Consider the following 14421-nt stretch of genomic DNA (forward strand, 5'->3'; position numbering starts at 1 on the left):
CATTACAGGGGGCTTACTACTGGGGGCACTATGGAGGGCTTACCACTGGGGGCTCTGCAGGGGGCAGTACAGGGGCCCTTATGACTGGGGGCACTACATGGGGCCTTATGACTGGGGCACTGCATAGGGTGACCACTACTGGAGGTACTGCATAGGGGGACCATTACTGGGGGCACGAACATAGGCTGGCACTGCATAGGGGGAACTCTACTGGGGGTACTGTATAAAAAGAACTGCATAGGGAGTGGTGGCAGCTGGGGCTGGCATAGGTGCTGGGGGGATGGTAAATTTTAACTTAAGGGGTGGGGGTGCACCAACATTTATCTTGCCTCTGGGCACCTGGGATGAAGTTACGCCACTGATAAGAGCAGAAAGGGAATATACTCATTACATTAATAATACATATCCCAGTGTAAGTAGGTTATAATGATATTAGGAGTCACTGAGGACAGGGCCAAAACTAGGAGGGGGCTAGGGGTGCATGTGCACCAAGTTACAGATTTGAGGGGATGAAAGAGCCCACAGTCAGTGGCTAGCCAGGTACTATAATGAGACAGACTGACTCATAATAGCACTTGCATCACAAGATCTGCACACATAAGGGGGCATGGCTTCATGGGTTGTGGTCACGCACCCTTCAGTGAAGCCATGCCCCCACTTGGGCATTCCTGCATTGCCAAGGCCCGGTCGGAACTTTGAAGTCCCCGGCACGGTAGCCAGTGAAGAACCTCCCTAGACCATCCCAGCAGATCACATCACAGCCAAGCTCTGCCTGCTAATACAAATAGTAAATTAAATCTTTTTATTTATGTGAGTGTGTGTGTATGTATATACAGATTATATATATATATATATATATATATATATATGACATACCTTCTAACTGTCCCCATTTCAGCGTTACAGTCCAACATTTTGGACATTGTACCACTGTACTACCTGCAGGCCACAGTCGCTCATGTGCCATTCTTCCGCATTGTGACAGGGGCTACCCCACAACTCCTGGTGCTCTGGCCAAGCCCCCAGCATGACAAGAATGGAGTCATGGGGCTTGATTCAGCAAGGATTGCAATTGCAAAGCTGCACGCAGGCTATAGACATATGATGTATGCATGCAGGCAGCTTTGCAATTGCGATCATTGCAGTTATGGTAATGCAGCAGAAGGCATCACGCCTCCTGTGCATTACTTATCCAAGCTGCATTGTCCAATCATGAGCCCAATTAGAACAGAAAGGGATTACACTCATTACAGTACATAAGTAATATATACCCCGATGTGAGTAGGTAATAAAGATTTTAGGGGGTTAATTTACTAAGATTCGAGTTTGGTCGAGATGACAATCTCTGGTGAGTTTAAGCATGTTTTTCATCTTGCAAATTTACTATAGGTAAACTTGGGTGAGTTTTGGGAGAGAGTTCATTTACCTCACTCATAAAACTCGGGTGAGATTGCAAACTCGAATCTTCTCACCATCTGCCAAACTCGAAAGTACTTTTCATGAAAAAGAGGCAGTTTGCAAATTTACCAAAAATTGAGATGAGAATCTCGGGTGAGATGCCTGCAAACTCTCTGCCAAATTGACATTTTAAACAATCACCTCCACATCTGCGAGTTTGGCTGAAACATACACAAATCATTTTTTTTTTCTAATTTGTTTTTAATATTTTTTAAAATAAATGATGTGAGATCCCCCCCCAAAAGACTAACTAGCCCTGAACTTGCCAGCCTGTCCTGGTTCTTAAATTTACAGGGAAAAAATGTGTAGGGTTCCATCAGGCAGCAGGGATAGAGCTGGTTTTAAATATATGGATAAAAATTTTGCGTGAGGTTCACCATATATTTAAAACCAGCCCTGGACCCTTTCTAGTGGGGGACTGATGTCAGGGGAGCCCTTGCACCGGGCCCCCCAGCCGCATCATCAGCCCTGACCGCTTAGCAGGCCAGGGATCCCTGGAGAGTTGGGAACCCCTCCAATAAAGGGGTCCCCCTCTCCAGGGCACCCCAGGCACCTCCGGGCAGTGGGTGGCGGGTTGATAGTGTAGGTGTAGTGTAAAAATAGAATTAACAACATTGTCTTAAGAGTGTAACTACAGGTCCCAGTAAGCCACCCCCACATGCTGGTACTTTGAGAACCACAAGTACCAGCATGCGGGGCATTAAGGGCCCACTGGTATGTGTAGTTCATCTGTAAAGAAATGTGTAAAAAAACACAACACACACTGTGAGAATAAAGTTTTATTACATACTGTGACACAGTCGGGATAGGGGTCCCTCTCCTAGGGTAGAGGGACTCCCTCTTTACACAAACAGCAGCTGTAGAAACAGGACACAAGTCTTTATTTTGCCAAATGAATATAATATCATTAACCAAATCCTAGCCCTACTGGCCAATAACTAAACAGTAGGTACCCTCACTACCAGGACGGTAAGGCCTACTGCCCACACCGTCAACAACAGCACGTGCACAGTACTTACAGGGTTGTCATAACAGTGTCTCTGGACATGCTAGCCTGCATGCCTACTTCCCAGATGTGACACTCAGCCACAACTACTCCTAGCTTAAATCAGCCATGCCCAGGTGCAAGCCCTAATGACCCTACTACCAGGCTAAAAAGGCCCAAGACCTGGAGTGACCTGTGGATGGAGCCCTCCATCTCCTCACATCCACACCCCCAGGACCCAATCCAGCTTTTCTCCAAAGCCAACATGTCTAGTCTGTGTTCACAAACAGACTTCTCCTGGGGGTCTTAAAACACATAGGATAGGAATCTGGGACACACATAGAAGCCACTCACCACTTCTCCAGTGCTTCTATCACAATACATACATACACATACATACTCACCTGCATCCAGATGTTCATGTGCCCTTCTCAATATAAAGTATCCATTGGAAGTACCTGAAAAATAAAACCAATACTCACTTTTTGTCCCACAAAGTTCTCCGCAGTAATCCAAAGAGGGTCCCGGACACACTGTATCAGCACGCTTCAGCATGTTGATACAGTAACGCTAAGGAGAGCTCAGGGCTTGAGCTTTAATTATTGCCGGGCCGCCAGCCAATCAGTGGCAGCTTCCATTAGCGGCCGCTCATTGGCTGGGACCCACGTGGAGGAGCCTAGGCCTGGGGTGCCCTGGAGAGGGGGACCCCTTTATTGGAGGGGTCCCCAACTCCCCATGGATCCCTTGCCTGGGCTGACTAGTGGTCAGGGCTGATGCTGCAGCTGGGGGGCCAGGTGAAAGGGCTCCCCTGGCTGTGGCATCAGTCCCCCACTAGAAAGGGTCCAGGGCTGGTTTTAAATATATGGTGAACCTCACACTAGGGGTGAGCGGGTTCGGATTTCTGAAATCCGAACCCCCCCGAGCCCCCCCGATCCGAGTCCGATCCGAGTCAGGCTCGACTTTTCCCGCCTGACTCGGATCTGAAATCGAGGCAAAACGTCATCATCCCGCCTTCCGAGTCTCGCGGGTTTTGGATCCTATATAAGGTACCCGCGTCGGCGCCATTTTCTCACTCGGCTGTGGACAGTGAAGAGGGAGGGTGGGAGTTAGGGCTGTGTAGTGTAGTGTAGTGTAGTGTAGTGTAGTGTAGTGCTGCTGTTGTCCACTACTTCAAAGTCCATAGGGGCTGGCTATGTTGTGCTGTGCTGCTGTTGTTAATAGGGGCTGTGTCCACTACTTCAAAGTCCATAGGGGCTGGCTGGACTGTGTTGTGCAGTCAGTTCTCCATAGGGGCTGTGTCCACTCCAAAGTCCTGTGCAGTGTCCCAGTCCTAAAGGAGTGCTGTAGTGTTGTCCAGGGGGTGCTCTGTCCATCAGGGGTGCTCCCCCCAAGTGCTAAAAAAATAATATATTTTCTGTGTTTGTGAATTGTGTGCGCAGTAGCCGCACGTGCATCAACAAAGTAGTGCCAAGCGTGAGCCTGTGTCATAAGTAAAGGGCCGGCTGGCTTGACCGTTAAAGGGTGCTGTAACCCCCGAAAGTACACTCCAGTCCAAACCAAAAAAAAATTATTTTCTGTGTTTGTGAATTGTGTGCGCAGTAGCCGCACGTGCATCAACAAAGTAGTGCCAAGCGTGCGCCTGTGTCATAAGTAAAGGGCCGGCTGGCTTGACCGTTAAGGGTGCTGTAACCCCCGAAAGTACACTCCAGTCCAAACCAAAAAAAATATTATTTTCTGTGTTTGTGAATTGTGTGCGCAGTAGCTGCACGTGCATCAACAAAGTAGTGCCAAGCGTGCGCCTGTGTCATAAGTAAAGGGCCGGCTGGCTTGACCGTTAAAGGGTGCTGTAACCCCCGAAAGTACACTCCAGTCCAAACCAAAAAAAAATTATTTTCTGTGTTTGTGAATTGTGTGCGCAGTAGCCGCACGTGCATCAACAAAGTAGTGCCAAGCGTGCGCCTGTGTCATAAGTAAAGGGCCGGCTGGCTTGACCGTTAAAGGGTGCTGTAACCCCCAAAGTACACTCCAGTCCAAACCAAAAAAAAAATTATTTTCTGTGTTTGTGAATTGTGTGCGCAGTAGCCGCACGTGCATCAACAAAGTAGTGCCAAGCGTGCGCCTGTGTCATAAGTAAAGGGCCGGCTGGCTTGACCGTTAAAGGGTGCTGTAACCCCCGAAAGTACACTCCAGTCCAAACCAAAAAAAAATTATTTTCTGTGTTTGTGAATTGTGTGCGCAGTAGCCGCACGTGCATCAACAAAGTAGTGCCAAGCGTGCGCCTGTGTCATAAGTAAAGGGCCGGCTGGCTTGACCGTTAAAGGGTGCTGTAACCCCCGAAAGTACACTCCAGTCCAAACCAAAAAAAAATTATTTTCTGTGTTTGTGAATTGTGTGCGCAGTAGCCGCACGTGCATCAACAAAGTAGTGCCAAGCGTGCGCCTGTGTCATAAGTAAAGGGCCGGCTGGCTTGACCGTTAAAGGGTGCTGTAACCCCCGAAAGTACACTCCAAACCAAAAAAATATATATTTTCTGTGTTTGTGACTTGTGTGCACTGTGGCTGCACGTGCATCAACAAAGGAGCAGCGCCAAGCGTGCGCCTGTGTCCCATAAGTGAAGAGACGGCTGGCTCATTTCTTAAAGGGTGGTGTAACCCACAAAGTGCACTACTCTCCAGCAAAAATAAAAAAATATTTTCTGTGTTTGTGTGCGCTTTAGCCGCACGTATATTATATATCAATATAACATAAATGGAGGACCAAACTTTCTCCGATAAAAATAAAATAGGGAAAGATCAAGAACCACTTCCTCCTAGTGCTGTTGCTGCTGCTGAGAGTTGTTCATCATCCCAGAGAGGAAGTAGGAACATCACTACTTTTACTAAACAATTGACCCTCCAACAGTCCCTAGCGATGAGGATGAAGTACGACAGCAGTCATCCTGAAGCAAAACGTATAACTGAGGCCTTGACTGCTATGTTGGTGTTAGACGTGCGTCCGGTATCCGACATTAGTGCAGTGGGATTTAGACAATTGATGGAGGTAGTGTGTCCTCGGTTCCAAATCCCGTCTAGATTCCACCTGCATGTCTTTGTGAATTGTGTGGGCTGAAGCCGCACTTGCATCCTCAAAGCAGCAGCGACAAGCGTGCGTCTGTCTGTTAAAGGGTGTTGTAACTCTCAAAGTGCTCCAAAAAAAATCAAAAATTTTTTTTTAATGTGTTTGTGACTTGTGTGCGATGTAGCCACACTTGCATCCTCAAAGCAGCAGCGACAAGCGTGCGTCTGTCTGTTAAAGGGTGGTGACACCCTCAAAGTGTGCTACACAAACAATTAAAATATTGTTCTTTTTTTTCTGTCTTTGTGAATTGTGTGGGCTGAAGCCGCACTTGCATCCTCAAAGCAGCAGCGACAAGCGTGCGTCTGTCTGTTAAAGGGTGTTGTAACTCTCAAAGTGCTCCAAAAACTAAAAAATTTTTTTTTAATGTGTTTGTGACTTGTGTGCGATGTAGCCACACTTGCATCCTCAAAGCAGCAGCGACAAGCGTGCTTCTGTCTGTTAAAGGGTGGTGACACCCTCAAAGTGTGCTACACAAACAATTAAAATATTGTTCTTTTTTTTTCTGTCTTTGTGAATTGTGTGGGCTGTAGCCGCACTTGCATCCTCAAAGCAGCAGCGACAAGCGTGCGTCTGTCTGTTAAAGGGTGTTGTAACTCTCAAAGTGCTCCAAAAAATGAAAAAAATTTTTTTAATGTGTTTGTGACTTGTGTGCGATGTAGCCACACTTGCATCCTCAAAGCAGCAGCGACAAGCGTGCGTCTGTCTGTTAAAGGGTGGTGACACCCTCAAAGTGTGCTACACAAACAATAAAAATATTCTTCTTTTTTTTGTCTTTGTGAATTGTGTGGGCTGTAGCCGCACCTGCATCCTTAAAGCAGCAGCGACAAGCGTGCGTCTGTCTGTTAAAGGGTGGTGACACCCTCAAAGTGTGCTACACAAACAATTAAAATATTGTTCTTTTTTTTTCGGTCTTTGTGAAATGTGTGGGCTGTAGCCGCACCTGCATCCTTAAAGCAGCAGCGACAAGCGTGCGTCTGTCTGTTAATGGGTGGTGTAACTCTCAAAGTGCTCCAAAAAATAAAAAACTATTTTTTTAATGTGTTTGTGACTTGTGTGCGATGTAGCCGCACTTGCATCCTCAAAGCAGCAGCAACAAGCGTGCGTCTGTCTGTTAAAGGGTGGTGACACCCTCAAAGTGTGCTACACAAACAATAAAAATATTCTTCTTTTTTCTGTCTTTGTGAATTGTGTGGGCTGTAGCCGCACCTGCATCCTTAAAGCAGCAGCGACAAGCGTGCGTCTGTCTGTTAAAGGGTGGTGACACCCTCAAAGTGTGCTACACAAACAATTAAAATATTGTTCTTTTTTTTTCGGTCTTTGTGAAATGTGTGGGCTGTAGCCGCACCTGCATCCTTAAAGCAGCAGCGACAAGCGTGCGTCTGTCTGTTAAAGGGTGGTGACACCCTCAAAGTGTGCTACACAAACAATAAAAATATTCTTCTTCTTTTTTCTGTCTTTGTGAATTGTGTGGGCTGTAGCCGCACTTGCATCCTCAGAGCAGCAGCGACAAGCGTGCGTCTGTCTGTTAAAGGGTGGTGTAACCCTCAAAGTGTGCTCCACAAACAATAAAAATATTCTTTTTTTTTTTCTGTCTTTGTGAATTGTGTGGGCTGTAGCCGCACTTGAATCCTCAAAGCAGCAGCGACAAGCGTGCGTCTGCCTGTTAAAGGATTACATCGGTGACAGCATCCAAGTAGGCATGTCAGACAGTCCGTACCTGTACTGGCAGGAAAAAGAAGAAATTTGGAGGTCCCTGTACAAACTGGCTCTATTTTACCTGAGTTGCCCCCCCTCCAGTGTGTACTCCGAAAGAGTGTTTAGTGCAGCCGGGAACCTTGTCAGCGAAAGGCGTAGGAGGTTGCTTCCACAAAATGTGGATAAGATGATGTTCATAAAATGAATTATCAACTCTTCCAGGAAGACCAGCCTCCAGAACGTACAGAGGGACCTGTGGTTCCAGCAGGGACGAATTAATACTCTGTGAGGATGAGGATGTACACACTGAAGAGTGTGAGGAATCGGTGGATGAGGAAGATGAGGATGACATCTTGCCTCCGTAGAGCCAGTTTGTGCAGGGACAGATTAATTGCCAGCTTGTTTTGTGGGGGCCCAAACGAACCAATCATTTCAGCCACAGTTGTGTGGCAGACCCTGGCGCTGAAATGATTGGTTTGTTAAAGTGTGCATGTCCTGTTTATACAACATAAGGGTGGGTGGGAGGGCCCAAGGACAATTCCATCTTGCACCTCTTTTTTTTCTTTGCATTATGTACAGTTTGGGGCCTAGTTTTTCAATGCCATCCTGTCTGCCACTGCAGTTTCACGCCTAGATGGGTCACATGTTTGTGCCGCCCACTCGTGTCGCTTAGCATAGTCATCCAGCTACCTCGGTGCAACCTTTTGGACATAAAAACACTATTGTGAGGTGTGAGGTATTCAGAATAGACTGGAAATGAGTGGAAATTAAGGTTATTGAGGTTAATAATAGCATAGGAGCAGAAAAACCTACAAATTCTGTGATTTTAGCTGTTTTTATGCTTTTTTTCAAAAAAATACAGATCCAAAACACAAAACCCAGAACCCAAAACACGGAAGGGTGGTTTTGGCAAAACCAATCCAGATCCAAAACACGAAGAAAGATCCAGATCCAAAACCAAAACACAAAACACGAAAAGTGGCCGGTGCACACCCCTAATATATATATATATATATATAACCATACGGAGGTATCGGTTTTCTGTTAGGTGTCAATACAGCACCAATATAATGGATCACAAGCCCTGAGAGTGCCACTACATTGGAGTTGACTGTTTGGATTTTTTTGGAGGTACCCAGGCTGGATGACATTTATATTTAATTGAGTGCCAGCATATTCTGTTAGAGGGGGGTGTGTGTGTGTGTGTGTATGTGTATGTGTGTGTGTGTGCATATATATACACATATATATATATATATATATATATATATACACATACCTAGTGTGTATGTATATATATATATATATATATGTATATATATATATATATACACATACACTGACAGGCAGATATATATTAGATACAAATACTATAGTTTACTTACTGACTGTCACACACTGTGACAGTCAGTATTTGTAGGCTGTTGGTACCTGTGCCTGTGTGCTGCTGCTGTTCTGTGCGTGTATGCGTGCAGTGCAGGGCCGGCGTGTACAAAATCATCCTGGAGGCGCCGAGGTGGTCCGCATACAGCCTGGAGGCGGAGCTGTCAGTAGTGACTGACAGGCTCCGCAAAGGCTTATGGAGGAGCTGCGGCGGCTGGGCATGCGCGGCAGCTCCCCCGTCTGCCATTTTTCTTTAGGTTCAGAGAGAATGCTGCCCGATCGGAGCTGAGCTCCGATCGTGGCAGCTGGGCCGGCAAAGCAGAGAGGGGTGAGTAAGGGATGCGCGGCTGCTGGCATTCGCGGAAGCTGTAATGCTGCATGATCGGAGCTGAGCTCCGATCGCGGCAGCTTGCAGCTGGGTCAGCAGAGGGGTGGGTGAGGGAAGGGCCACCGCCAGCCCCAAAAGACACATAATAAGGGACCGGCCCAGCGGGAAACTGCCCGGCATCCCGGCAGCCCAATCCGCCCCTGGCCACATCAATCTTTTGACTGCAAAAATCAACATTACACATATAACAGTATCTATGCACTTCCTCTTATACTAACTGCTGGGGGAAACATCAAATATAGGACAGTCATTGTGCATTTCCTCTTATACTGATAGTAGGAGGAAACATCAAACACAGGACAATCACTGTGCACTTCCTCTTATACTGACTGCAGGAGGAAACATCACACACAGGACAATCACTGTGCTCTTCCTCTTATACTGACTGCATGAGGAAACATCACACACAGTATAGTCACTGTGCACTTCCTCTTATACTGACAGCAGGAGGAAACATCACACACAGTATAGTCACTGTGCACTTCCTCTTATACTGACTGCAGGAGGAGACATCACACACAGGACAATCACTGTGCACTTCCTCTTATACAGACTGCAGGAGGAAACATCACACACAGGACAATCACTGTGCATTTCCTCTTATACTGACTGCAGGAGGAAACATCACACACAGGATAGTCACTATGCACTTCCTCTTATACTGACTGCAGGAGGAAACATCACACACAGGACAATCACTGTGTACTTCCTCTTATACTGACTACAGGAGGAAACATCACACACAGGACAATCACTGTGCACTTCCTCTTATACTGACTGCAGGAGGAAACATCACACACAGGACAATCACTGTGTACTTCCTCTTATACTGATTACAGGAGGAAACATCACACACATGATAATTATAGTGCAATTCATCTTATACTGACTGCAGGTGGAAACATCACACACAGGACAATCACTGTGCACTTCATCTTATACTGACTGCAGGAGGTAACATCACACACAGGACAGTCACTGTGCTCTTCCTCTTATGCTGACTGCATGATGACACATCACACACAGGACAATCACTGTGCACTTCCTCTTATACTGACTGCAGGAGGAAACATCACACACAGGACAATCACTATGCACTTCCTCTTATACTGACTGCAGGAGGAAATATCACACACAGGACAATCACTGTGCTCTTCCTCTTATACTGACTGCAGGAGGAAACATCACACACAGGACAATCACTGTGTACTTCCTCTTATACTGACTGCATGATGACACATCACACACAGGACAATCACTGTGCACTTCCTCTTATACTGACTGCAGGAGGAAACATCACACACAGGACAATCACTGTGCACTTCCTCTTATACTGACTGCAGGAGAAAATATCACACACAGGACAATCACTGTGCTCTTCCTCTTATACTGACTGCAGGAGGAAACATCACACACAGGACAATCACTGTGTACTTCATCTTATACTGACTGCAGGAGGAAATATCACACACAGGACAATCACTGTGCTCTTTCTCATATAATGACTGTAGTTGGAAACATCACACACAGGACAATCACTATGCACTTCCTCTTATACTGACTGCAGGAGGAAACATCACACACAGGACAATCACTGTGTACTTCCTCTTATACTGACTGCAGGAGGAAATATCACACACATTACAATCACTGTGCATTTCCTCTTATACTGACTGCAGGAGGAAATATAACACACAGGACAATCACTGTGCACTTCCTCTTATACTGACTGCAGGAGGAAACATCACACACAGTCACTGTGCACTTACTCTTATACTGACTGCAGGAGGAAATATCACACACAGGACAATCACTGTGCACTTCCTCTTATACTGACTGCAGGAGGAAATATCACACATAGGACAATCACTGTGCACTTCCTCTTATACTGACTGCAGGAGGAGACATCACACACATGATAATTATAGTGCAATTCATCTTATACTGACTGTAGGTGGAAACATCACATACAAGAATATAACTGTACATTTCCACTTAGACAATGCTGAAATATTTAATGGGTCAAATCTCATAGACAAAATGGCTATAGCTGGCATAAATTGTTGGCGGTTCTGGTGTTATTAATGATATACGTAGTAGTGGCGGCACTACTGGTGTATTCAATTGGGGCATTGCTGGTATTGAGCTTAATTATTAGTCACACACAATGCCAATGTTCACATATTTTAGTGATTGTTTTGTTACTGCGCATGAGTGGGTAGCACTAAACACTTGCACAGCGCATGCATTTTGTGGTGTACTCACACAAAGTCACAGTACTGTATGAAATGCATTGTATTTTGAATGTAGTGTAGTGTTCCTGGGCGGTTAGTTGGAATTGGCTATTCATACACATATTTGATTATTATGGGAATATTACGTGTGCGTCACCAAAGTGGTTGTGTATCAAGGCCTGATTCATGACCGGATGCTGTTGCGGGGCCTCAGGCAGATGTATGATTATCTGGAAACTACGCTGCCCATGTGCAGAATGGGTCCTCGCTCATTGAACCACCAAGCTGTAGCCTGATTGACATGCTGCAGCATTTGAGGGGCAGGGTGGGGGCATGCCAGGCCAGCACTACCAGAAACAGCGGCATATCCCCGTTATCCGAGAGCCAAGGTCTATGTCGGTGCATGCAGATTTCCTGGCCTAGCATGGCTGACAGCGTAAGCTAAAACTTACTCAGCTGCTGCTGGTCACGATGGTGATTCGAGGCAGTATCTATAGACATTGCACTCGGGGCATGATTCAGCAGTGCACTGCTGATCACAGTTTCCCGATGTTCGGGAATATGGGCAGGTGCCAGAACCGTTGTGAGTCCGCTCGCAAACTAGCAGCAGACTGTCAATCACTGACATTTGGGGGCGGGGAGGGGGCAGCGATAGCTGCCATTGGGGGGGTGGGAAGAGGCTTGGATTTCTGTCAGCTGACAGAGATTTCCTGGCCTCTTACTCGCAGCTGCAAAGGCTGGCTATATGACCCCATGGGTCAGGCAGCCAGCTGATGTTCTTGCAGAATATGCGATGCTGTGTTGGACAACGCAGCTCGGATATGTAATGCACAGGAGGTAAAATGCATCCTGCTGCATTACCATATTTGCAAGGATCGCAATTGCAAAGCTGCCTGCATGCATACATCATATATCTATAGCCTGCGTGCATACATCATATATCTAGATATATGATGTATGCACGCATGCTATAGATATATGATGTATGCACACAGGCTATAGATATATGATGTATGCACGCAGGCTATAGATATATGATGTATGCACACAGGCTATAGATATATGATGTATGCACGCAGGCTATAGATATATGATGTATGCACGCAGGCTATATAGCGTGCATACATCATATATCTATAGCCTGCGTGCAGCTTTGCAGTTGCAATCCTTGCAAAATCAGGCCCTTAGATCGCTGTTACAGTCAGGCGGCATCTGCATCCTACAGATACAGACCCCACAACATGACCCCTTCCACCTGATACAAAATGCTTTGCTCCTGGACTTCTCTCTTAATTGATGATTGCAGCCACCTGTGCTTAAACACCTGTCTCGTCTATTAACTACCTCACCACAGGTGTCTGCAATCATTAATTAGGTGGGAAGTCCAGGAGAAGAGTGTTTTGTACCGGGTAGAAGGGGTCATGTTGGAGGGTAGGTAGACTCCCCATGCAGTATTTAAATATATGCTGGGTGGTATTGTACAGTCTCTTCCTTGCTGCTGTGCAATACCTTCCAGACATGAATGAGGCCCTCAGACACTTAATAATGCACATTATTAATGTGCATGGGGCTGGTGCAGAATTTGATGGTGAAACCAATAGTATCCAATAAAGATGTACAAAGTGGATGTTGTGACTACAGCCACTCACAATGGGTGTCCCAGCCCTTGAACAGTCAGACGCACGGTTGTACAGCAGAGGAAGGATAATACCAACATTAGCATAAAGTCACAGATGCACTTTGAGCTAGAGATGCTAAAATGGTCAAAAAGGATAAACTCATATTGATAATATCATGTACACAAGTGGTTTTATATCACCTAATACAGAAATCACATTATTATCTGCTGCATAAATCACATATAACCACTCTAGATGAGCGCGACTGGATAAGTGCTGATTTACAGTGCAAAATAATTTTTGATTATAAAATATGTACAATATCTGTATGTGTTTTTATGGCATTGCTAATTATCGGTGAGTTCTGATTTAATTTTTTTAAAGTTATCTTTAGGTAGACTCATCCTACAAGTCAGTGACATGTAATTAGAGATGAGTGGGTCCGGTACTCAGAGACCCGCTCATTGCAATTCTGAGTCGGATCCAAGGCTGACTTCGGTTTTCCCGCATGACTCTGATTTCAAAATGAGGCAAAATGTAATTTGCTGTCTCATTCTCACGGGTTTTGGATTATATAAAGGTCACTGTCAGTCACTCAGTGTGTGTGCCCGCTGAGATTGTGTTACCAGCAGGCGCCCATCTCCTTTCTTCTTACACCAGGGTATATATTACTTATGTAATGAGTGTATTCCCTTTCTGCTCTTATCAGGCCCCATGATCTCCTCAGTGACTCCTAATATCATTATTGCATACTTACACCGGGGTATATATTACTTATGTAATGAGTGTTTTCCCTTTCTGCTCTTATCAGGCCCATGGTCTCCTCTGTGACACCTAATATCATTATTACATACTTACACCGGGGTATATATTACTTATGTAATGAGTGTATTCCCTTTCTGCTCTTATCAGGCCCCATGATCTCCTCAGTGACTCCTAATATCATTATTGCATACTTACACCGGGGTATATATTACTTATGTAATGAGTGTTTTCCCTTTCTGCTCTTATCAGGCCCATGGTCTCCTCTGTGACACCTAATATCATTATTACATACTTACACCAGGGTATATATTACTTATGTAATGAGTGTTTTCCCTTTCTGCTCTTATCAGGCCCCATGGTCTCCTCTGTGACACCTAATATCATTATTACATACTTACACCAGGGTATATATTACTTATGTAATGAGTGTTTTCCCTTTCTGCTCTTATCAGGCCCATGGTCTCCTCTGTGACACCTAATATCATTATTACATACTTACACCGGGGTATATATTACTTATGTAATGAGTGTATTCCCTTTCTGCTCTTATCAGGCCCATGATCTCCTCAGTGACTTCTAATATCATTATTACCTACTTACACCGGAGTATATATTACTTATGTAATGAGTGTTTTCCCTTTCTGCTATTATCTTTACAGGTAAATCACAGAAAATATCGGCAAATGTGACACTTGAAGGTTTGTAAAATATTCTTTTTGAATACTTTAAAATCTAGCCTCAGTGTATCTGAATTTTTGGGAAAAATACTCGGGTGTA

At 45.3% G+C, this 14421-nt stretch overlaps 1 protein-coding gene across 1 annotated transcript in view; it reads right to left on the bottom strand.

The window, feature by feature from the left end:
- The window catches only part of LOC148500721 (NACHT, LRR and PYD domains-containing protein 3-like), an 80202-nt gene extending 77204 nt beyond the window's left edge, over positions 1–2998 (bottom strand). The window contains exon 1 of the mRNA XM_088451424.1: positions 2848–2998. Coding sequence (XP_088307550.1) covers positions 2848–2998 — 151 coding nt within the window. The remainder of the gene's footprint in view (positions 1–2847) is intronic.
- Between the last annotated feature and the right edge of the window lie 11423 nt (positions 2999–14421).

This window comes from Taudactylus pleione, unplaced genomic scaffold (genome assembly GCF_031769625.1).
Source record: "Taudactylus pleione unplaced genomic scaffold, aTauple2 ptg000547l, whole genome shotgun sequence".
Taxonomy (NCBI): domain Eukaryota; kingdom Metazoa; phylum Chordata; class Amphibia; order Anura; family Myobatrachidae; genus Taudactylus; species Taudactylus pleione.